Source organism: Dermacentor variabilis, chromosome 4 (assembly GCF_050947875.1).
Source record: "Dermacentor variabilis isolate Ectoservices chromosome 4, ASM5094787v1, whole genome shotgun sequence".
Lineage (NCBI taxonomy): Eukaryota > Metazoa > Arthropoda > Arachnida > Ixodida > Ixodidae > Dermacentor > Dermacentor variabilis.
In genome coordinates, this window is record NC_134571.1 from 220,163,210 (window position 1) to 220,187,632 (window position 24,423).

The 24,423-nt window shown below is 43.8% G+C and overlaps 1 protein-coding gene across 1 annotated transcript in view; it reads right to left on the minus strand.

Moving 5' to 3' along the window:
- Positions 1-851: 851 nt before the first annotated feature.
- The window catches only part of LOC142580120 (rifampicin phosphotransferase-like), a 66,402-nt gene continuing 42,830 nt past the window's right edge, over positions 852-24,423 (minus strand). Inside the window, exon 4 of the mRNA XM_075690941.1 lies at positions 852-1,037. Coding sequence (XP_075547056.1) covers positions 964-1,037 — 74 coding nt within the window. The 3' untranslated portion in view covers positions 852-963. The remainder of the gene's footprint in view (positions 1,038-24,423) is intronic.

Sequence of the window (24,423 nt, forward strand, 5' to 3'; positions counted from 1 at the left end):
CCAGCGCAGGGTGTGCCACGACAGACAACGTCATCGACTTTCGTCAGTTTCGAAGGTAACGCAACAATCCCGACCGCCGTTGCCTCCCTTGTACATGCGTTCGCAAAGAAATTAACTCCTGGTGATCACCACCTCGTGTCAGAATGCGAAGGATTGAAGGCATCTGGGAAAACTACTGATCGATGAAGGTGGCGTGGTTTAACGACTAGTTCCGGCCTCTGGCTAACGTAAAATGGACACTTCTTATTACGGCGTGATGGGACGCCAAAAAATTGAAGATCAGGACTGGAAGCTGAAGTAAGGTCTGGACAGGTCAGACAGCAAAAAAAAAAAAAAAAAGAACGCATTATGGAGATTTGCATATGAAGCCTCCATAGTTAGTCCACAATTAGCTCGATCTCCCTGTGTCTTGCCTATTCCATCAAGTATGCTTCTGGCATTATTTAAAATTATTATTATTCTGTTCCTTATACTTCAGTTAGTTTTATGAGAGTCCTCTGGCATGCCCGCAATAGCACTTCAGTGCCCCGTTGGCGGAACGTTAAAGAACATAAAATTACATCCTCCGCTTTTATGTGCTGAAACCACGCTCTGATTATCGGATACGCCGTAGCTGGGCACTCCGGATTAATTCTGATCAACTGTAGTTCTTTAATGTGTGCCGAATGCACGCTACACGAGGGCGGCGGATTCTGAACCACGCCCGGATGCCGGCGTCTGTGATGACCAGACATGTAGCCTAAGAGGAGCTAACAAGCATGGGGATCTGCCGTTGTCTAAGTGTAATCACCTTTCCAGAAAAAAGCAAAAAGCAATAATCCGAAAATGGTCAAACACTCCTTTAATAAAGCTGAATGAATGGTTGATTGGTGTACACAGTCCAGATGCTCGATTCTGCAGCGTTTCCATGCCGCAATATTTGTAAGAGTGAATCGTATTGGTGCCGCTTTTGTGCAGGGGACTTCAGTCATCTTGGATACGGGGAACTAAAACTTTTCTCAAAACACCCGTGTTTCCATCCAGCTGAAGAAAATCACCTGCAAAGAAAGAAAAATGCAGCACTAAAAAAACACCATCGCGCATCACAATGGACGGATGCGTAGTGGATTGAACATTTTTTGAAAGTTCCAGGTGCCACTTCCAACACTGCGTTTCTTAACATTACATCTTATGTTAAATTGTCGCGATAAAAAGAGCTAGTTGCGGCACTTCTCCGTGGCTGGCCTGGAAACAGAAAGAAAACCAGCTTGGTGCAGCAATGAAGTATGGGTTTATCGTCAAAATACTTTTCAGCTGATCTAGGTGGTTTATACCTAAAATGAAATTGAACGAGTGAACTTAAACACGGATCAAAGCTTACGAGAGACAAATACGTTGCAGTTTGACGCGTTTCTTTTGTTTGATTATATTGAACGTTCGCCAATTTCGTTGCCGGCTTTTTTCAAACATCTGATCATCTGGTAAAATACACACACACACACACAAACGCAAGCACGTGCACGTACCCACGCACGCAGACAGAGGGAACGAATGACGTGCACTTATGGTCAGTTGACGATTCAATGAGCAACGTGGTGGGTGATGAAGAAACATCTCAACCCCGCGCTGTCATGTGCAGTTGAGCGCGAACGGAAACATACAAGGCGACAGAAGACCGATAGCACAGTGCTACTGATGGCATTATATGACGTTATATGAGATTCGTGTCGTCGCACTAAAAAAGGAAAAAAATAAAAAAGCATAAACACTTTAAACCAGGCGAGACCTTCCGTCCCATGCCACTCTCAAAAATGAAGGAAACAATATTTCTTTTTCTGAAAAAAATGCATACCCTTGCAAATGATATTGTTTCATTAAAATATCATGCCAAATTTCGTGAACCATTGCAACTTCAGATGTTCTCTTGACTATGCTTTACGACTTTGTATTGCGTTGTATTCCCTTGACTTTGTTCTTTCTTCAATGTTTACCAGTGTTCTTTTTCCTTTCAATGAAAAAATTTGTTTGTTACTCTTACTATGTAGTTCCTTTTCTGCCCTTATTATTGTCATTTCTTTGTGACCCCTTACCGAATGCTCCTCCGAACCTGTAGGGTAAATTAATTAATTAATTGATTGATCGATTAATGAAATGTCCGCGTTTGCTGTGGATCTCTACAGCTTCTACAAATTCCTCAGTCATGTGATCAGGATTTTAAGCAGCACTTGTTTTGTACAGAACAAAGTCTCACATACGCAGCACGCGTAATGTGTGGCACGGTGACCAGCCAAGCAGGATGATCAGTTCGTGAAGGGTATTCTGGTGTTTCCTTCATCGCCCATTAAGAAATGTACCCGTCTGGGCGACACACTCTTTTCTACAACGGAAGAGAGTACGCCAGACCTTTACAAATTACAAAGGGTTCCCAGTGCTTCTCGTCACCTCTACGTAGCATACGTGTACCGGGATTTACTCTCCTTTCACCAGCAATTTCTTTGAAGGTGTCGGGTTTGTGCCGAGAGTGAATGCTGTTAAGCACACATGCCGCGTGGATTTGGCAGGAAACACCGGGAATCCTTTGTAACTTGTGTGAAAGGTTCGTGGAAAGTCTGTCCTTTGGAACCTGTTCCTTCCTTTACCAGTCTCCACGCAGGGTACGTGCCACAGTTTTGTGGGGAACAGCAGCGCCCCCTCTCTGCAGTAAAAATGAACATTGACGGCTCCTAGGTTTTAGCTGTGCGAGCGAATTGTTGTCACGAACAAGCCGCACGCTCTTCGAAAGAACAAAACACCACCTGGCGAGGAATAACGACGCAGCAAAAATACACCTAGACAGCAAAAGTGCAATACATACTGCGGAGCACAGTGAGCAAGCACAGGTGCCGCTACGAGTTTTACTTCGCGAAGGACTGCAAGCATTCGCCTTGAAGATGAATAATAAGGTGTCCACAAAGGAGCAAGTAAGAAACCTGCTATAGTGAAGACAATGATTTGAACTGTCAGAATACCAGTTAGGGCGCGTTTATATTCCGAAGTTTTTGGCCCGCGCGCAAGCGCCCCTTGCGGCCGCTAACGCTACGCCGCTTGCGCTGCGCCAGCCGAAATTACATCCCCTCGATACCATGTCTATGCGTCGACGCGCGCGCCATCGGCTGTTCTCTTCGAAGGATCCACGCGCCTCTTTGAAGTGCGGCCGTCGGCGGTTTTTAGAGCGCAGCTGACCGGTCCGCGCATTTACATTCGCACGCTCGTACACGGATGGATGGACGGTTGGAGCGTCCCCTTTGAAACGTGGTGATGGCAGTTGCCACCATGCTCAGCCTTTTATTTTTGTTTAACTGTGTTGTAAGGTATTAAAATTCGCCATTTTCTTTAAACACTTCTTCCTACACTTTTAACCTTATGTCACCTCTCTGGTTTTGAGCCACCAATCTTCCAATCACTTTTGCCTAATTTCCACTTCATATTTATTTAGATGGCTATTGTTATCTCTAAACCCTAGGGCTTCAGGAAGCCTGACTGCGCCCGTATCGACATCGCGATGGATACCATCACATTTTCGTATGAGGTGTTCAATTGTTTCTACAGATTTACCACACACGGTACACGTGTCTTCTTCTTAGTAAATTTTTTTATAGCGTTCTAAGGCATCCTGACCTAGCTTGAAAGAGTAGGGCACTGCCTTTTGAGTTATCATGAAACGCTTCTTTCCTCATCTGCTGTTCCCAGTATCGATATAGTTCAACACTAAGCTTCTTTTCCATTATATTTATCAAATTTTTACCTTCCGCGTTTTTAACCAGTCATTTAATGCTCTGTCTGTCTCCGTCCTCGTCTCTGACATACTTACTGGTTAGCTTCCTAGTTGTTTTCCGCCATTGTGAGTCAATGCTCTTTCTGTATAGATATTTAAATACCTTAGCTGCCCACCTGTTATTGTCCAATTTCCTGAGACGTTTTTCATTTAGGATTTTACTCTGAGCTCTCCGTGCTTCGAGCGACGCTCAGCCCACATCCCCCTGTACTGCCTCGTTCGTGGTTTTCCCGTGGGCAGCTAGTGCTAATCTTCCGACAGCTCTCTGATTTACTTCTACTTTCGACTGAACTTATGCCTTTAAGCGCAAGGCCGCATTCCCGAACGTAAGCCCCGGCATCATTATTCTTTTCCAAATACCTCTCAGTACTTCATACCTGTTGTGCCCCCACAATGCCCTATGTATTATTATCCCTGCATCTATTCACCCTTTTGCTATGAGGGACTGTTCGTGCTTTTCCGTGTACATCTGCCCTTTGTTTATCCATACCCCGAGATATTTGTATTCGTTTTTTTGGTTCAATATATTTGTATTTCATGGCCTTGTGTTGTAAGCTCCTGATCAGTTGTATCGTTTAAAAACATCCCACCAGCCTTAGCTGCGCCATAACTGAAAGCTATACTGTCTCCTTCGTCTTCACAATAATTAACCAGAGTTTGCAAATCTTCCTGGCTATCTGCTAACAGTACAATATCGTCCGCATACATTAAACCCGGTTGTCGTTGCTCAACAACCTTTCCGCCTATTCTGTATGACAGATTATAACCTAGATTGCTCCCTTGTAGCCTTCTTTCCATACTTATCATATAAAGCATGAACAGCAGCAGTGATAGAGGACAACCTTGCCTTAATCCTTTGTGAACCTGGACGGTTGTCGTACTCTTATTGCCTTCTCATGTTATTTCAACATTACTTTCTCGATATATTTCCTGTAGAAAATATTACCTCACGACCAATACCTTCTTCTTTAAATCTGTTCCACAGAAGTTCCCTGTTCACGTTGTCGTATGCACCGCTTATGTCCAGGAAGGCTAAATACAGAGGTCTATTTTCCGTCTTAGCTATTTCTATGCACTGGGTAAGCACGAACAGGCTATCATCTAAGCGCCTACTACTTCTGAACGTTCTGAAGTTCTCGGAGTATTCTATTAATTTCTACCCATGACTGCATTTTTAATTTCACCGCCTGCATCGCCAGCCTATATATAACTGATGTTATCGTAATTGGCCGAAAGAACTTTATGTTCGCCTTATCGCCTCTCCCTTTTTAATCAAATTAATTTTACTCTGTTTCCAGCTGTGCGGAATTTGCTTATTTGTTATGACTGCCTCTAATGCTTTTATCAGCGTTTCCTTGTTTCTTGGGCCAAGTTCATTAATTAACTTGATTGGAATTTTTTCTATCCCCGCGGACGTGCATTTTGAAACATTTGCTTCCGCCTTTTTCCAGTTAAGATTGGTCAATTCTAAGCTGTTTTCTATTGTGCTATCCTGTGTTGCTCCCTCATTTGGGGCGATTGCCCTATCGTTTTTCCTATATGACTCAGCTATATCTGAACCAATGTAGTTCATAGGGTCATCTCCCTCTAAACATTTTCCCTCAGCATCATGAATGTGTTTATGCTTTCCGTGATGCGCTTTACCCAGCCAGCTTATATGGTTCCAGATTTTTCTTGAACCCTCTTCAGTTGCACCGCGGACTTCAGCCAGCCAGCGATTAGAGGACTGCTTTATTTTAGCCTGGACGAGGACATGCACTTGTTTCTTTTGCCGATAAGATTCCCATTTTCGGCCTATTTCCACTTCAGATAACTGCGCCCTCTTTCCTTCTGTGTGTTCTCGTGATGCCAACCGCAATGTTCGATGGCCTCCCTAATTTCCATATTCCACCAACATTGTAGCTTCCGCTTTTCTCTCCAGCGGTTTACTCCTTTTATTTCTTTTATTTTTGTACTAATGAGTAGTTCTAAGTGATTTTAATCCCACTTTACCATGGGATGTTTCTCTATTGCATCTTCTGTGCCTGCCGCTAATTGCACTGTTTGTTCGTCATTTAACTTTGAGTACTCTTTTTGGCTTCCCTACATTTCTCTTTCAAGCAGGGCTCCCATCTATAGACTAATACGCTAATCACTTCTAATCACTAATCACTTCCGAGGCTGTACTTCCCCTCTTCGTCTATTCCCACTATCGTGAGCTTGCTATACATCCCCTGCGACATTAAGCAATGGTCGTTTGCCTGTTACGGGATTCCCACGTGATTAGTCCCTCCACACTTAGTTTCTCTATTTACTATAACTAGGTTGTGTCGCTAACAGAAGTCTAGCATCAACTTCCCGTTACAATCTGTGTATCCATCCAGATGCTCGATGTGGCCATTCATGTCACCCAGCAGACTAATATCGGTACCTTCTCCAAACTGCATTATATTTTCACGTGTTGGTGTCGTTGAAGAACACAGTAGCAATACTGTGAACGACAAAACTAACATTTATTGGGCGAACCTGTGCCCACAAAACAGGCTACACTTATAGCACAACGATTGCGGCGAACACGGTCGGCGATCGTCGAAAATCTGATCAGTGGGTCAAGCGCGTCGGCTTTTATACAGCAGTCGTCGAATGTTCCAGACTAATCGTTGGGACCCGCGTGCCTTCCGCAAAGCTCTACACCATTCGCGTCAAGCGATGAAATCAGATAACACAAGGTTCAGCGACGACAGCCGATAGAAGCATCGATAACGTTCCAGAAACTTCGGATACATGCAGGCAAGTCCCGCGCCGTGAGATAACATTTGTTAGGCGGCGAAACGTGGTCGCCCGATAAAGATACGTACACGTGTCAATATCGTCATTGAGACACTTCACTAGATCCTTGTTCTCTTGCCTGCATTTATCCCCTGTCCCTAAATAAACTACTCCTAGCCATTTCTTTTTACCGGCAATTGTACCTGACACCCAGACACGTTCTTTGCAAGTTCACTTTATTATTTGCCAATTTGTTGCTTGATGTATCAGCATACCTGCTCCTCCTCCTTTCCTCTCCGTTGTTGTTCTGTTTCTCCCTTCCCAGACGTAGCCCTGAATAAACGGTTGGTCTTCTAGACCCCTGCGATGTGTTTCGCGTAGTGCGTATACACCTACTTCTTCGTCCTTTAACTGCTGTTCTATTTCTAACCACTTCGCTCTATTTCTACCGCATTGCATGTTTGTGTACTTGATCCTCGTGTGAAATTTGTTTTTCATAGTTTTCTTCATGGACCTCCTAGTGGCCACTTTATTGGCGTCAGCCTCTATTGTTGCACTTTCTACGTTATTTCTACCTGTACCGACGGTTGACTACAGAGACCCCGCGCGTCACCTACGGGAACTGTTCATATAGGTACTTTTCCTCCTAGGGTATCCTAGGTCAGGCGAAACGTACCTAACTCCGTTGAGTCATTTAAGCCCCCAAGTCCCCATCCCCAGAGAAACACCGCTGACTTCGCCCGCACGGCCCAGGCAACGTCTAGCAGAGTTTGGGAATCAAACGAAGCAATGCGCCGTGGAAAATCTTGTTTATGTAAATAGAGTTTTGTGTGCGCCATGTTTGTGAGCGAAAACAGCACGACAACGAACGAAGCGATAGAAGGTACAACCCCCCCCCCCCCCCCAACGTGTTTCTGTAAATCAACTTGTGTGTGTTTGTGACCCGTTTCTCGCGCCTAGCATTGTTCGGTATCAAACGAAGCGATACAAGGTGGAACAACGTGTTCGCATCAAACGACTTGTTTATTTGACGCGTTTTTGAGCCCACGTTGAAGACGATCGTTTTCTACTGCGGCTGTGCGAATCGATTGTTTGGTTCCACACAAGTGCTGAACGCATGTTAACAAGAGGAACGTGCGTTTGTGACGCGATCAGCCACAGTGTGTACAGCCGTCGGTCGTCGTACGTATGTTTCTGTCATGTCGTCAATGTTAAAACGACGATGCCATTTGTACTCCGGTGATGAAGTGTTCAAACATCATTGGTGGAAGTTCTGGGTGAATATACATGTCCAAACAAGAAAACTGCGAAGAGGTAAAAACAAGTGTTCGTTTTAGAAAAATAACGATAATTTGCAGAATTTGTTAGTGACATATTGTGGCGCAGTACCATCACCACAGATGTTCTGGGAAACTGCAAATACATAGTACATTTGCCCTAATTACAGGTATTGGCCAGAGCCGTGTGGAGATACAGTGGCCGGCCAAAAGGTAGCTGACCAATTTTCCTCCATTGCATCTCAGCTTTGTCAGCTTCACACGATGATGTCTTCTTTTTAGGTAGCGGAGAAAGAGTCTGTGGCAATATGGAATGGTCTTTGATGACACAGCAGAGTAGTGGATGCCATCCTGCAGTTCCATTTAAAGTTAACGCATCAGTACTGAGCATGTAGACTATGCATAAGTTGGGCCTAAACTTCAGATTACCGAGTCCTGTGTCACTCTCTTCTGCATTGCAGAAGAGAGTTACACAGACCCTTGCAAGGTGGGTGCCAATGTTTCGTTGTTGGCCCCCACCTGCAATGTTGGCATTTAAATTTGGTATTTTGTTTAGTTTTTGTGCTCTGCCAGACAATGCCAGAAGTTTCATGCTTTTGCAGTTAAGGCTACTTTCTGTATTTCAAAATAAAATACCTATAAAAAACCAAATTTCCAAAAGAATAATTTTACACAAGGCCTGCCTTCTTTCGGGCAAATGGGCTTGGGAGCCACTGAAGCATAATGGCTCACACATGGCCCCTTTACACTTGAGAGGTGTGTTGACAGTGCTTCTTGAATCTTAAAAAAAGACTTACTTACAATTCAAGAAACGTTGCGTATGGTCTACGTTCCGTTGCCCTATCTACTGCAAGACCCAGAACAAATTATGGTAAACAAACAACCGATTATCAAATTATAACATTGTGTAATGCCTACCAGTCTCTTACTCAGATTGCTTTAGAAACTTATAGTGTGTCTGTATTTAAGAAAAAACTGACGATTCTTTTCCCCCCCGGTTAAATTTCAGCTAATTCTGTATACTTGTTTTGTTCTGTATAATTCTGTATAATGTTTTGTTTATTGTTAATTGATATTTATTATTGTCTATCATTAACTATTTTTCTATTGTGATCATGTTTGCTCATTGTTTTTTCTTTTTTTTTTGTCCATTCGGCCCCCGTTTCCATGAATTGTGATCGGGGTGTAGGCCTTGTCAGGAGGTATGCTTGGCCTACCTCCTTTAGCCTCACCTCGAGGGCATATTGTATATAATATGGCCAAATAAACATACTATTACTAGAAACCAACGATATTATGTCTTGATATGCTCCCTTAGCCAGAAGTACTGCCTGAAAGTGCAGCTGTTTTTGTTAATTTTCCTAATGGCATGCATTAGAAACGTGGAAATTGGGACAGATATGCATGCTCATTGTGATTGCAGGAATGCAAAATTTTACTTGGACATCCTTTCCAAGAGATGCAAGTGCTTGTCCATTTCCTCCAAAAAACTTTGTTGTCGTTCTACACAGTACGCTAAGGGTCAGGCAGACTTCATTCTAAAAGTAGAGAGACAGAGATAAATTCATTGACATAGAAAAGGAATGCCTGCTGACCACGCTGTCTAGCGCGTGGATGACGTTTGCATGTCAGTCAGCAGTGCGGGAAAGAAAGATGCAACAATTGGTGGCCTTCGGAAAAAGCTAGATATTCTTAAAGAGAAAACTAAATAGTTGGACGAAATAAAATTAATTTATTTCAAATACTCTAAAGGCCAGATGGCTTTACAGACAAGAGCAGGAGAGAAAAAGATGCATATGCAATTTGTTCAAGAAAAGGCAATGTAAACAACAGATTTTAATTTGACAGTGTCCGCGATAAGAGCAATGGTGGCAGCAAGGTGGCTCCAGTCAATAATAGCAGCCTTTATCAGGTCTTATAGTGTTACGGCATGGCATGGCTCTCTGGAATTAAGACTTCATGAAGGAGAAGATATATTGCAACGTGACCATCTAGATTTACATTTTATCCCAGACTCATCAATCATGGGGCAGTCTGAAGCATGTGTTCAGTCTGTAAAGATGTTCCCGGGAACCTGTGTGGGTTTCCTTTGTAGCAGTTTGCTAAAGTCGGGCGAATGACTAATTTTACATTTCCTGTTAGCTTAACTCCACCTTGCAGGCCTCCACATGATGATTTCGTCATTACTGTTCAGATGAAGAAGCGGTTTGTTTGCTTCCATATCAACAACATAACCAAAATGGAGCCTTGAGAAAGAAGGAAAAAGGGAATTTGGAGGTGCTGAAAAGGCAATATAGGAACGAGCATCGAAAGAGGCACTTATAGACATGATAAACGCAAGATTAACTTGTTTACATACCAATATTTTGTTTATCAAGTAAGCAGTTAAGGGTGCTAGGAAAATATAGGCGTTTTCTCTGACGTTCCTCTCAATTTAGGAAACCTTTTTCAACGATGACGGCTGAATAGAAAGAAAGCATGTGGTCTTGATGAATGAACTCCTGAACAGGTTCTCCTTCCTGCAATGCGTCATTTGAGCGAGATTTCGAGACTTTTGCATCATAAAGCGAAATCCACGATCAATAAACGGTGCAGGAGGTTACTTGAAAAGTTTTAATTGACAGTGAGTTGGCCGAGGGATATGAAACTTCAGGGTGCATGCATGCATCCAGTTTGTATCTTCAATAAAATGGCTTATTCTTACGAATGGAAGTACCTCCATTGGTTATGTGTTTTCAGTAGGTGTTGAAGACTTGTTTTACTCTGTGCCCCACGATGCCTTATTTCGTTCTGTCAGAGATGTTATAGAATGTAACGGTGCAGTAGAGTTCGAAAACTCCTCTGGCGTGTCAATAGACAATATTATGAAAATGCTAGAATTTTACCCTGATGTGACGTTTCTCTCTTTCGAGAACAAGCTTTATCGACAAAGACAAGGGATTTGTATTCGATCCTGCGTAGCCCCGGTGCTTACTAACATTTTCTTAACCTGTATTGACATGGCCTTGGAGCCAATATTAACAGGAAAGGGTGTACTAAAAGTGTTCAGGTATGTTGACGATTTTTTAATAGTTTTTAACAAACTGAACGTGTTGACTTACACAGGTGGTGTAAGCACTGTCCTAGACAGCTTTAAAGAGGAGGGACCGGGGTTGGTTTTCACGCATGAGCTACCCTTGCAGGGGCGATTGCAGTTTTTAGGCATTAACAGTACCTTGGGTGAAGATCATGTATGTTGGCAGTCCGCACCTCGAGCACAAAAGGAGCTTCTTCCTTATGCGTCGGTGCATTCAAAACCCGTAAAATGTTTCATTGGTAAACTTTGTCTTGAGTCTGCTATCGTGAAATCGTGTCACCATGCAATGCGCGCGAGCTTTGACAAGCAAGGTGATAGGTTGGTTTTGGCGGGGTTCCCAAGCACGGTTATCACAGCAGTGGCTGAAGCGATCTTGCAAAAAATCAAAGGTGCCATGGTCAAGAAACCGTGCGCACAAGAAAAACTAGCTGCGAAGCCGGAAGTGCTTCCGTATGTACATAGGATAGCCCACACTATGAAAAAGTTGCAAACAGACATGGCGAAAACAAGCTCCGCTCTGAGCGCTCGTCGCGAACCAGGGTACGAGGAGCAACTGCACCAAAAAACATGCAAAGCAGTTTGTAAAGTGCTGCACCGGTGTGGTATATGAAATACCTTTGACCTGTGGGAAAACCTATGTGGGCCAAACGGGCAGATGCGTGAATGACCGTGCAGCTGAACATGTGCGGTCGCTGAAAGAGGAGATGCGCATCTTTCGCAACATTGCACAACTTGCACTGCGTGTGACCGAGAGGCAGAACATTCGCCACGAAAACAATGCCAGTACTGCAAGAAGTGTGAACCACGGTTCGGAGAGATAAAAATTCTTGGCAGAAGCAGGGACACAAAGGCACGTAAGGTTATGGAAGCATTCCATATAAAGAAAGGGGGAAAAAACTGTGTTAGTGGTACTTCCGCGACCCTCTTTAAAAGCGAAATGTCCTATCTAGAACGGTTTGGCAGATGATGCATTATGGTCATTGTGCGCATGTCTGTGATTTTCCTTATATTTGCTGATTTTTCGATGAATAAAGATAGATGAAGTTGGCGCTTGTCCTGTGTCGTTCTCCCCACTTGTGATCGTCTTAGTTGGCGCTGCTCCTTCCTAATTCAAGTATGCACCACCTAGCCCAAATGAATGCTGTCCTGAACTATGTCTCTCATTGATCGTTTTCTACCTAAAAGAAACGGTTCATGGAGCCATTGCTCTCCATGGTTTATTAACACGTTCAAGTGCATGCGCAACAGAAGAAGCGGATATTTCGACGCGCGTAATAACAGCCTGAGCGAACTGCTGCTCTTGCTATCAAAAATTTAATCGAGAATTCTGTACTGTGCTTTCAAAAGCCAAGAAGGAATTCTTTGATAAAACTCTTTCCTGGCAACTGCATTCTAAGCCCCGCAAATTTTGGAGCATTATTAACGGTTTAAAAGGAGACACATTCAATTAATCCAATCTAATGTTCCAGTACAATGCGAATGCTGCAATGTTCTGAACAATGTGTTTGCTACTCATTTTCATAAAAGCAACCCCATAGTATTTCCGCATATACCAAAAACCAACTTCTTACCAATAGATTCCATCGCTATTGACGCAGTTAATGTCGAAAGCCTGAGTGACAACTTAAAAGTGCTATCTTCGGCCGGTCTAGATTGTATCTCTTCCAAAATGCTGAAGTGTGCACAAATTTCTTCATTGATATTATCAAAGCCTTTTGGACAGTCATTACAGATGTCTACACTGCCCTCTGTTTAAAAGATAGGGAAGGTTGTCCCTGTGCATAACTCTGGTGATGTACATTCCCCCAATAATTACCGTCCTGTATCATTAACATCCATTCCAGTGAAAATCCTAGAACATATAATATACTCGCCCATCTTTGAATTCCTTGAGAGTGATTATTTCTTCATTATTTCTCAGCATGGAGTCCTTAAAGCCGTCTCACGCGAAACGCAATTGCTATGCTTTACCAGCGACTTGTTCATTAACGCGGATCATGACTTTGATACTGATTGCATATATTTAGATTTTGCTGAAGCATTTGACTCCGCTCACACGATCTACTTATCTTGTAGCTTAATCAACTTAACATAGACCCCAATGTACTTGCATGGATTAAGAAATTTCTCTCTAACTACAGTCAATATAGGACGGCTAATGACTTTTGTTACACTAATTTTGCCGTAACATCTGGTGTCCGCAAGGGTCCGTTTCGGGCCCTCTGCTCTTCTTGATTTGTATTAATTATCTTCCTACTTGCCTTTCTTCTCAACTGTCCGACTGTTTGCAGATGACTGCATAGTTTACCAAAAAAATTACTAACCATGCCGATTATCTCAACCTGCAACACGATCGAGATAGGGTATCCGAAAGGTGCAGCAAATGGCTCATGGCACTTAATACAAGTAAATTTAAAAGCATGCAAGTTTCTCGCCACAGCACTAACAATTGTCCGCCGTACTTACTTCCTCAATAATATTCCATTACCATCTGTTGACAGTTATAAATACCTTGGTGTTCAGTCTTCTTCTAATCTTTCACGGAATATGCATGTCGAATATGTAACTAAGGATGTGAATCGCATGCTTGCTTATCTGCGTGGAAACTTTTTTGATGCCACATCGTCCCTGAACTTAACACTTTACAAAACCTTGGTACGTTCTAAATTAGAGTAGGCATGCGTCATATGGGATCCTATTCTGAATAGACTCATTCAAATTCTTGAAGCCATTCACAATCGTGCAGCACGTTTCAGCTCATGGAATTATCCACGTCATTCTAGCGCCACATCTATGAAGAAAACCCTAAACTTGCCTGACATTTTGTTGCGTCGAAAATCATCTCGGCCTAACCTTTTTCACAAAATCTATTATTTTAACAACGATTTGAAGGACGTTCTGTTTCATCCCCGTCATTATATGTCTTCAAGGACCGATCATCGCTTCAAGGTGGGTCTATCGCCTTGTCACAAAAAAGTTTGCAATGACTCTTTTGTACCTAGAACAAGCGTTGCAGGGAACCACTTTCCCTCTACAATCGCCAGCACAACTGATAACCAAGAGTTCAATTAATATTTGGGGTTTTACGTGCCAAAACCACTTTCTGATTAAGAGGCGCGCCGTAGTGGAGGACTCCGGAAATTTTGACCACCTGGGGTTCTTTAACGTGCACCGAAATCTAAGCACACGGGTGTTTTCGCATTTCGCCCCCATCGAAATGCGGCCGCCGTGGCCGGGATTCGATCCCGCGACCTCGTGCTCAGCAGCCCAACACCATAGCCACTGAGCAACCACGGCGGGTGCCAAGAGTTCAAGACGGCTTTACAAGATGCCTTGTAATATACATTTTTTTTTGTTAGCTGCACGTCTAGCCATCCCCCCCCCCTTTCTTCTTGTAGTGCCTTTGGGCCCTGAAAGTATCTTTTGTGAATAAATAAATAAATAAATCCTAATTAATGGAAAACACATCTTGTCCTCCATAATATGTTAGCATTGCCTTTGAGAATTGAGCCTGGATTTTAACAACAAAAGGCGGGTTTTACAAAAATGTGTGCTACAATAGTACTCAACCTCGCTTTGCTAGTACACGATTTCAAACAAAGTGCATGTCAATGATGTCTCGATCATCAAGCCCAGCCAATGACAGCGAATTTTTTTTCAGCAAAGTAAAACTGTTGAAATAACGTATAGGAATAGGGGACATATGTTCTCCGAGAAGGAAGGCACTACACGTTATACCAAGTACATTCTTTTTTTTGTGCAATATAGAAGGAGAGATGAAGAACAAACTATAACTTCTAGAAGACCGGTCTCCTTACTGTAGCCTACATATAGTTGTACATAGGAAATATCCCTTTGAAAATGGCTTGTGTCATTCGCAGATGGCTTACGAAGAACACGCACAAGTGTTCAAAATTTTCTTCTTAGATTAAGCTTCCCTTATTTAAAACATGCATGCTGCAAGTTAAGCAGGCGAATTTGCCTGAAAACAATTTGTACAGACATGCGCGTTGAAAGCACCTCATTTCAATAAAAAGAAATTTATTGTGCGCCCGATAATACAATCCAAACTATGCTACCAAGCGCAGTAGCTCGGTGCTCAAACCGCGATCGCACGCATACCTCCCTTGTCCTACCAAGGCCATTCAGCACTTTGAAACATTTGGCGCACACGTACAGTACCACTTTCTCACCTCTTTCCTTTGTTGTTCTTACTGACCATGGCCCAGATAACCATTTATGCCCCATAAATGTCAATAGAATACCACGTTTTAGAGATTGCACACATTCTAAGATTTTTATATTTCGCAAAACAACATTACAAATATATACCATGGATGATCTACGTCCCATCCAAATCGAATTCCTGTAATGCTGAAAGAATATCGCAGCTGAACATACTAAGTGACCTCTAATATATGTTCATGTTAGGAATGCAGCAGGTCCATAGAATATGTAATGGATCTTTCCTGTTCACATTATAATGAGCTGCATACCTGCAATTGCCCTTACAGATGTACTATCAAATACAAATGAAATGCGAACACCAGAGCATGTGGCCGAAGCACAACTTAAAGCACAGTGTGCGGTGTCGGCCAGCCATCGTTGTACTCATGCACGCGCATGCGGTTCCGACGTGGTGTGTAGGGCTGCTTGTCCTATTGCCATTACGTCACTTGTATTTTGTTTGAAGCTTGTATTCTCACCTCGCCACTGCAGTTCCATTCCTACCTGCTATCACTGTTAACGTGGCTAGCAACTGCTCCTCCAGTGTGTTGCATTTTTGGTGCTATTCAAATTACGATTAGACACTGTCAGCTGTGATTGTTGAAACAAAAGCAAAGCAATGCAGATAAAGAACTGGGCGCATGCCAGCTATGTCACGCTACAAAATGTAGCGGTGGTGCTGGCCACCATAACAGTGCACTGGCAGGCGGGAATGGCACTGCTGTGGCAGGATGAGAAAACAAGTTTTGGACAAAATACAGGTGACGTTTATAGCACAAGGGTGCGCGAGAACGAAATGCCCGCCCATTTGCACAACGACTGGTCAAAACGGCATGCACTGCACCTTTAGCCATTATTTGGCCACACGCTCCGCTGCTCCCATTCATTTGTCCTCGAAGGTGCATCTGTTGAGGTACGTTTACCACTGTTGTCGGCAAGTAGCTGGTGAGCGTTTTTGAAATGTTTTGTTAACGTGCAAACATGTAAACGTTTAAATATAAATTGAAACACTCATGAGGTATCCGTTATATATAGTCCCAGCTCACCAAATTGGGAAAACTGGCCTCACAGAATCGTAGAGCTGTATTTTCATAATTATGAAATATTACAAGCCCTGCAATGGTTACATGAAAAAGGTGAGTTCAGTAAGCACTTGCTAAAGAACACAAGTGAGACTCACAATGTCATATCAAGATTACTTTATACATGGACGATTGATAAAGCTGTATTACAAAAATGATTGAAACCACGCCAGGCACACGTATGAAAACATTCATTGCAAGTTCTAATTGTACACGGAGAGGATAAGCGCGTACGTAAAAAAAAAAGAAGCTAAAGAACTGCAATAAGAACAAACTCTTAAAATTCAACTTCACTCACAAAACTAACCAGAAAAGGATTGTAACATTCGGGAAGCGAATAGCAGTCACAATTCCACAATGATATTCAAGAACACTGAAACTGATGAGTAGAAGCTAATAACATCCCATATTAATGAATGACCAATAGCGCATGGCCTACATGCCAGCACCAGCTCTTGGGGCCACGATATTGAAGATATAAAGCCAGTGCTTTCTAGCTATATTCAAAAATATGTGCTAAACGGAAATGCCCACAAGCAGGATCCCGAGATGGAATGTTCATTTTGATAGGCAACTTGTTCAGGCAGCTTGTCACACCACGAAAGTGCCAAACACATAACACTGCCGGATACTTAGAATGAAGCAAGGCAAATGAGCAATATCGCCGACACTAGAAGGTGAGCTCCGGAAACCAAGCGATGCAAATATATCTGAAAATGGGCCACAAGAACGTCGCCCTCAGGACATTTCTAAAGCTCTCCGTAAAGCGAACAAACGTACCACAAAAGGCCGTCATAAGCACAGCTGTAAATTCCAGTACGCATGTGTACAGTTCAGTCATGACCCAAGTACAGTATATATGAACTTGGCTCATAGTCAAGTGAACAAAAGTCAAAAACGTGCACCAATGACGCACAGTTCACGCTCCATTGATATCAGTGGCGATGTGAAGTGAAAGATATTTCGTGTCAAGCTTACTTTTCCTGAACCATCTGTCGTACTATACCGGCAAGTGAAAGATTACATATCTTTAGCAATGTACTAATTAATAGTTATATCAAAAGAACCAAGAGCTTCTGTATCAGAAAAAAATAATGAAACCGAAATCGATAGATTTTGCTTTTGACACGCAATCGCTAGCAGTGCGTGCAGACGTCGTGCAAACATTCACATAACCACGTTGCAAGAAATAAATGTGCTCTGGGCTTTAAAACCTCCAATTGAATATTTTCAAAATGAACAGACGCATATTTCGCAATTCAGGAACACTTTGTCTCTCTTGTAGAGACTGTTTTATTGGCGAGGAGGAACGTAGCCTCGAACCACCGCGCCGTGCCGCTCCACCTGGCACTGTTATGTGGGGATTTGTTTTCTCCCAGCAGTAGCCTAGGAAGGTAGCGGATTAATTGCGAATTAGTGCGATTCTAACGCGTTCTGTCTGGGCTACCACTTTCCTGTATTCGGCTGCAAAAATACCTTCCGAAATCAAGGCTGAATTGCATCTTCAGCCGCGGCGACTTCGAGGACACCGCCGCTGTGATAACAGAGAAGCATCTGCTTTGTATTGCCAGCATAAACAGAAATGACTTGATGCCATCGCGTGTATGTTCGGAAGTTTTTGTTGTAAGTGAGCGCTCGGCAACGAATTCGGAACTGGGCTCCCATGATCAAACTGGGATATGAAAGAAACGTGTGTATTCGTGTGGGTCAATTATTGCGAATGGATGAAGCTATTTCATCGTCCTCGCACGTTAAACTTATTCTGTTCAAACGTATTCTAAGATTATCATGCTTGACAACCAACGTTCTGGCGGAAGTTGACCGAGGACGTATTACTAAAACAGTTCGTGCCGAGCAAGCAATGAAGATATTTTCTTTCCCATTCTGGAACTAAAGCCATGCCTACCGTGTGCCGGCCGGCCCTGCTTCACATGGGCTCTCTCGTGCTTCCACATCTCGCCGCCAAGCTGTCGACACCGCTAACAGCACGCTGTATTACTGCAGAAAATAAAGTTGCTGTTGCAAAGAGAAGTTGTTCGCTTTTCAGCTCTCTCGAGTAGGTGCATTTTCACGCACAGACACCGTCCAAGACCTAACAGTGCGCATAATCTCTGAATGCGTCGTGTGCGTCTGATTGACCGTGGCATATTCCCAGCTACTGTCACCAGCTCATCATATACATGTTAACAGAACCCTTCCAATGGAGTTATGTTGCAGTTCGTTATTTTGTAGAGCTTGATGCCCGGGAGCCAGATAAATGGTGTTTAGAAAATCGTACCGCGAAAATTTTAGGACCACGAGGGCTAGCAAAACATGCTTCCTCGGAGCTTTGCAGTTACCTGGATTGGGATGTACGCTGGTGCGGGACACCGCATGACACATGGAGACACCTCTCATTCTTGTCGCCTGACTGACATCGTAATAGAGCTCAAGGCCAGATATACAATAATAACACGTTACATGTATACGTTACGTATCGACTTGACTCGCATCCTATTTGGATGGTGAGGAAAGCTGTGGGAGCGCATCTAGGACGGTTGCCGTTCGATATTGCGGATATATTGAACCTTAAATCTTTGTGACAACACGCTAAGAAGTTTCCCAATCCATACAAGTTGTTGACAATTCTCGGGAAAGCGCCAGAACTTTCCCCTCGTCTTCAATAGCACGTTCGCCGGGCACCCTCCAGCGCGATCCCACATACCAGCATGGCACCGCACGACACACGACGCTGCGATCGCAGAATGGCGGCGCCCTCAATTAATTGGTCCAACATGCACATCGCCACATTTTATCAACACGCCAATTTTTTAAAAAATATGGTGGAAAATTGCGTGGCACCGGGACTCGAAACACGGTCCTCTTGCACGCGAGGCGGATGCTCTACCTCTACGCCACCGCTGCAATTACGGGCCGCCATTGGAATGTGAACATGGCAACGTTTAACGCTAGAACCTTACCGAAAGAGGCGAGTCTAGCAGTGCTATTGGAGGAATTAGCGGGAAGTAAATGGGATATAATAGGGCTAAGTGAAGTTAGGAGGACAAAAGAAGCATATACAGTGCTAAAAAGCGGGCACGTCCTGTGCAACCGGGGCTTAGCGGAGGGACGAGAACTAGGAGTCGGATTACTGATTAATAATGATATAGCTGGTAACATACAGGAATCTTATAAGATTAACGAGACGGTGGCGGGTCTTGTTGTGACACTTAAGAGGTACAAATTCAAGGTCCTGCAGGTCTACGCCCTTACATCCAGTCAAGATGACCAGGAAGTCAAAAGCTTCTATGAATACGTGGAATCCGCGATGGGTAAAGTCAAAACAAAATACACTACACTGATGGGCGACTTCAATGCCAGGGTAGGCAAGAAGCAGGCTTGAGACAAGTCACTGGTGGGATATGGCATAGGTTCTAGGAATAACAAGGGAGAGTTATTAGTAGAGTTTGCAGAACGGATAATATGCGGGGAATGAATACCTTCTTTCGCAAGCGCGATAGCCGAAAGCGGACGCGGAGCAGCCGGAATGGCAAGACTAGAAATGAAATAGACTTTATACTCTGCGCTAACTCTGGCATCATGCAAGATGTGGATGTGCTCGAGAAGCTGCGCTGCAGTGACCATAGGATGGTAAGAACTCGAATTAGCTCAGACTTGAGGAGGGAACGGAAGAAACTGGTACATAAGAACCCGATCAATGAGTTAGCGGTGAGACGGAAAATAGAGGAATTCCGGACCAAGCTACAATATAGCTACTCGGCTTTAACTCTAGAATAGGATTTTAGTGTTGAAGATATGAATGACAATTTTATGGGCGTCATTATTGAGTGTGCAATAGAAGTCCGTGGTAACTCAGTTAGACAGGATGCCAGTAAGCTATCGCATGAGACGAAACATTTGATCAAGAAACGCCAATGTATGAAAGCCTCTAACCCAACAACTAGAATAGAACTGGCAGAACTTTCCAAGTTAATCAACAAGCGTAAGGCAGCTGACATAAGAAAGTATAATATGGATGGAATTGAACATGCTCTCAGGAACGAAGGAAGCCTAAAAGCATTGACGAAGAAACTAGCAATAGGCAACAATCAGATCTATGCGTTACGAGACAAAGCTGGCAATATCATTACTAATATGGATGAGATAGTTCAAGTGGCTGAGGAGTTCTATATAGATTTGTACAGTACCAGTGACACCCACGACAATAATGGAAGAGAGAATAATCAATAGGAATTTGAAATCCCAGAAGTAACGCTGGAAGAAGTAATTAAAGCCTTGGGAGAGATGCAAAGGGGGAAGGCAGCTGGGGAGGACCAGGTAACAGCAGATTTGCTAAAGGATGGTGAGCAGATTGTTCTAGAAAAACTGGCCACCCTCTACACGCAATCTCATGGCTTCGAGCGTACTGGAATCCTGGAACAACGCTAACATAATCCTAATCCATAAGAAAGGGGACGCCAAAGAGTTGAAAAGTTATAGACCGATCAGCTTACTGTCCGTTGCCTACAAAATATTTACTAAGGTAATCGCAAAGAGAATCACGAATACATTAGACTTCTGTCAACCAAAGGACCAGGCAGGATTCCATAAAGGCTACTCAACAATACACCATATTCACACTATCAATCAGGTGATAGAGCAATGTGCGGAAGATAACCAACCCTTACATATAGATTTCATTTATTAGAAGAAAGCGTTTGATTCAGGCGAAACCGCAGCAGTCATGGAGGCATTACACAATCAGGGTGTAGACCCGGATTCTGTAATGATAGGATCATTAATAATTCTGTAATGATAGACCCTCATTCTGAACGTGATAGGCTCAGGATCTTGTCCCCGGGTTGTAGTCTTCTTTGTTTGCTCTCGCGATCATAATAAAACTTCTGTTTTTTATGGGCCTTACTAAGCATTCGTGGGCAAGGTGACTTGTCCCTTCGGTTTGGTTCGTGAGCTCCACAATATAGGTGTAGGTTTTACACATCTCATCGTCCATGTCATCTTTTGTCCACAGCTCTTTCAAAACGCTTAAAAGTCCGCGCACATGCCTGCCGTAACCTAATTCAAACGGCGAAAACCCGAACTGGCTTGCGGCACCGCTCGATACGCGAAAAGAAGAGGAACGAGGTATTGATCCCAAGACCGGGGATTTTTTTGGCACATTCTTTTGAGCATGACCTTCAGAGTGCCGTTGTACTTTTCAACCTAACCTGGCCATGGGGTGGTGCGGCGTGGTCCAGAAAATCTCGACCGAAAGAAATCGGCCGACCTCCTGCGTGAGCAGAGAAGTGAAACTTGTACTTTGACCGGTGACCACCGCTCGTGGCAATTCCACTCTGGAAAAAATTTGAAGTAGTGCTTCGGCGACACTGACAGAATCGATATTAGCGAGTGCTATGGCATCAGGATAGCGCGTTGCAAAGTCAGTAAGGGTCAGGAGGTAGCGATTTACTTTATCCGACCTTGGGGTAATGGTTAGATCAGATCAGCCGCGACTCTTTGAAACTGTGTCCGTATAAGAGGCATGTTGCCCAAAGGGGCGACACCAACTTTTTCTTTTGTGTCGTCGTCTGGCACACATCTTAAGACCGGACAAAATGTTGATGTCTTCATGCATTCAAGACCAGTATAAATGTCCGACGATACGATCGGTAGTATGTCGAACGCCCTGGTGACCAACCCTGATGCTTTCATGAGCAACTTTCAGAATATGGAGTCGAAACCTTGTTTGGACGACTACTTGCTTAAAAGTTCTTCCCGTAGGTAGACTGCAGTGACTGTACAAAAGACTTCCATTTTCATAAAAATATTACTCCATGGCTTTCTTGGAACAAAGTCGCATGCCAATCTTACTGATGCTACTTCTTAAGACGGGTCCTTTTTCTGTTTCGCGGCTAGTTGTGCTGGAATAACTTCTGACGAATCTGTGAACGGCAATTTTATCACAGAGTCCGTTTTATTCTGCGTTCATGCAATGACAAAAACTATGTTTGACATTCTTCCAGATGCCGGCGGTGCACTCACTATTTGCTTCGGTAGGCACGTCTAGACATTCAAAATCAGGATCCGACTCATGTGGCTCCCTGTCTACGGGAATATAGCCAAGCACGAGGTCATATAGAGGATTACTCACGCATAGTGCATTTACGACCCCAATGAAGTAAGCTGTATGAATTACGATGTGTGTTTCAGGTAAGTCCTTGCCGTTGCCATCCAACAGTACAACACTACTGGTTTTGCCAGTTAGGCACTCATAGGGAAGCAAATCACGTCAGACAATGGTTGTGTTGCGGCCCGTATCTCGCAGAATGTGTGCGACTTGTCCTAGTACTCGTCGTTCTAAATCTGGCATAGCATCCACTAAGAATATTGGCGGCTTCTCGATCGTTCTGCCGCATTAAATTGTGGCGCATGTTTCTTCCGTGGATTCGGCCAGCGAACCAGAATCTCGACTTTCCACAGTGTCAGCTACGACGCAAGATACGGGCTTATGCTCCGGCTTAGTCTTGCAGTCAGCTGTTTTGTGTCCAATCCGCCCGCATGACTTGCATTTCTCAGCCTCTCTTGAAGCGCTTCGACAGTACGGCGCCGTATGTCCTTTGCGGTTGCAAAGAAAACAAGTCTGCTGCTGTTTGTTCGGGGGTAAACACTGGGTCGATTGGCCTTCTTGGCGCCGTATTCTCATCATCAGCATCATCAGCATCATAATCATAATCATGATCATCATCAGCCTGGCTACGCCTACTGCAGGGCAAGGGCCTCTCCCATGATTCTACAACTACCCGGGTCATGTGCTCATTGTGGCCACGTTGTCCCTGCAAACTTAATCTAATCCGCCCACCTAACTTTCTGCCGCCCCCTGCTACGCTTCCCTTCCCTTGGAATTCAGTCCGTGACCGCTAATGACCAGCGCTTATCTTCCCTGCTCATTATATGTCCTGCCTATGCCCCTCCCCCCCCACCATTTCATTTTCTTGATTTCAACTAAGATGTCTATAAATCTCGTTTCTTCCCTCATACAATCTGCTCTTTTCTAATCCCTTAACGTTACACCCATCATTCTCCTTTCCATAGGTCGTTGCGTCGTCCTCAATTTATGTAGAACCCTTTCCGTAAATCTCCAAGTTTCTGCCCCGTAGGTGAGTACTGGTAAGACACAGCTGTTATACACTCTTCCTTTGATGGATAATGGCAACCTGCAGTTGATGATCTGAGAATGCCTGCCAAACGCACCCAAGCCCATTCCTACTCTTCTGATTATTTCAGTCTCATGATCCGGATCCCCGGTCACTACCTGCCCTAAGTAGATGTATTCCTTTACCACTTCCAGTGCCTCGCTACCTATTGTAAATTGCTGTTCTCTGCCGAGACTGTTAAACATTACTTTAGTTTTCCGCAGATTAATTTTTAGACCCACTCTTCTGCTTTGCCTCTCCAGGTCAGTGAGCATGCATTGCAATTGGTCCCCTGAGTCACTAAGCAAGGCAATATCATCAGCGAATCGCAAGTTACTAAGGTATTCTGCATTAACTTTTATGCCGAATCCTTCCCAATCCAGGTCTCTGAACACCTCCTGTAAGCACGCTGTGAATAGCATTGGAGAGATTGTACCTCCCGGCCTGACGCCTTTCTTTATTGGAATTTTGTTGCTTTCTTTATGGAGGACTACGGTGGCTGTGGAGCCACTATAGATATCTTTCAGTGTTTTTACATACGGCTCGTCTACACCCTGATTCCGTAATGCATCCATGACTGCTAAGGTTCCGACTGAATCAAACGCTTTCTCGTAATCAATGGAACCTATATATAAGGGTTGGCTATATTCCGCCGATTTCTCTATCACCTGATTGATAGTATGAACATGGTCCATTGTTGAGTGGCCTTTACGAAATTCTGCCTTGTCCTTTGGCTGTCAGAAGTCTAAGGTGTTCCTGATTTTATTTGCGATTACCTTAGTAAATACTTTGTAGGCAACGGACAGTAAGCTGATCGGTCTATAATTTTTCAAGTCATTGGCGTCCCCTTCCTTCTGAACTAAGATTATGTTGGCGTTCTTCCAAGATTCCGGTACGCTCGAGGTCATGAGGCATTGCGTAATAGGGTGGCCAGTTTTATAGAACAATCTGCCCACCATCCTTCAACAAATCTGCTGTTGCCTGATCCTCCCCAACTGCCTTCCCCCTATGAATAGCTCCCAAGGCTTTTTTTACTTCTTTCGGCGTT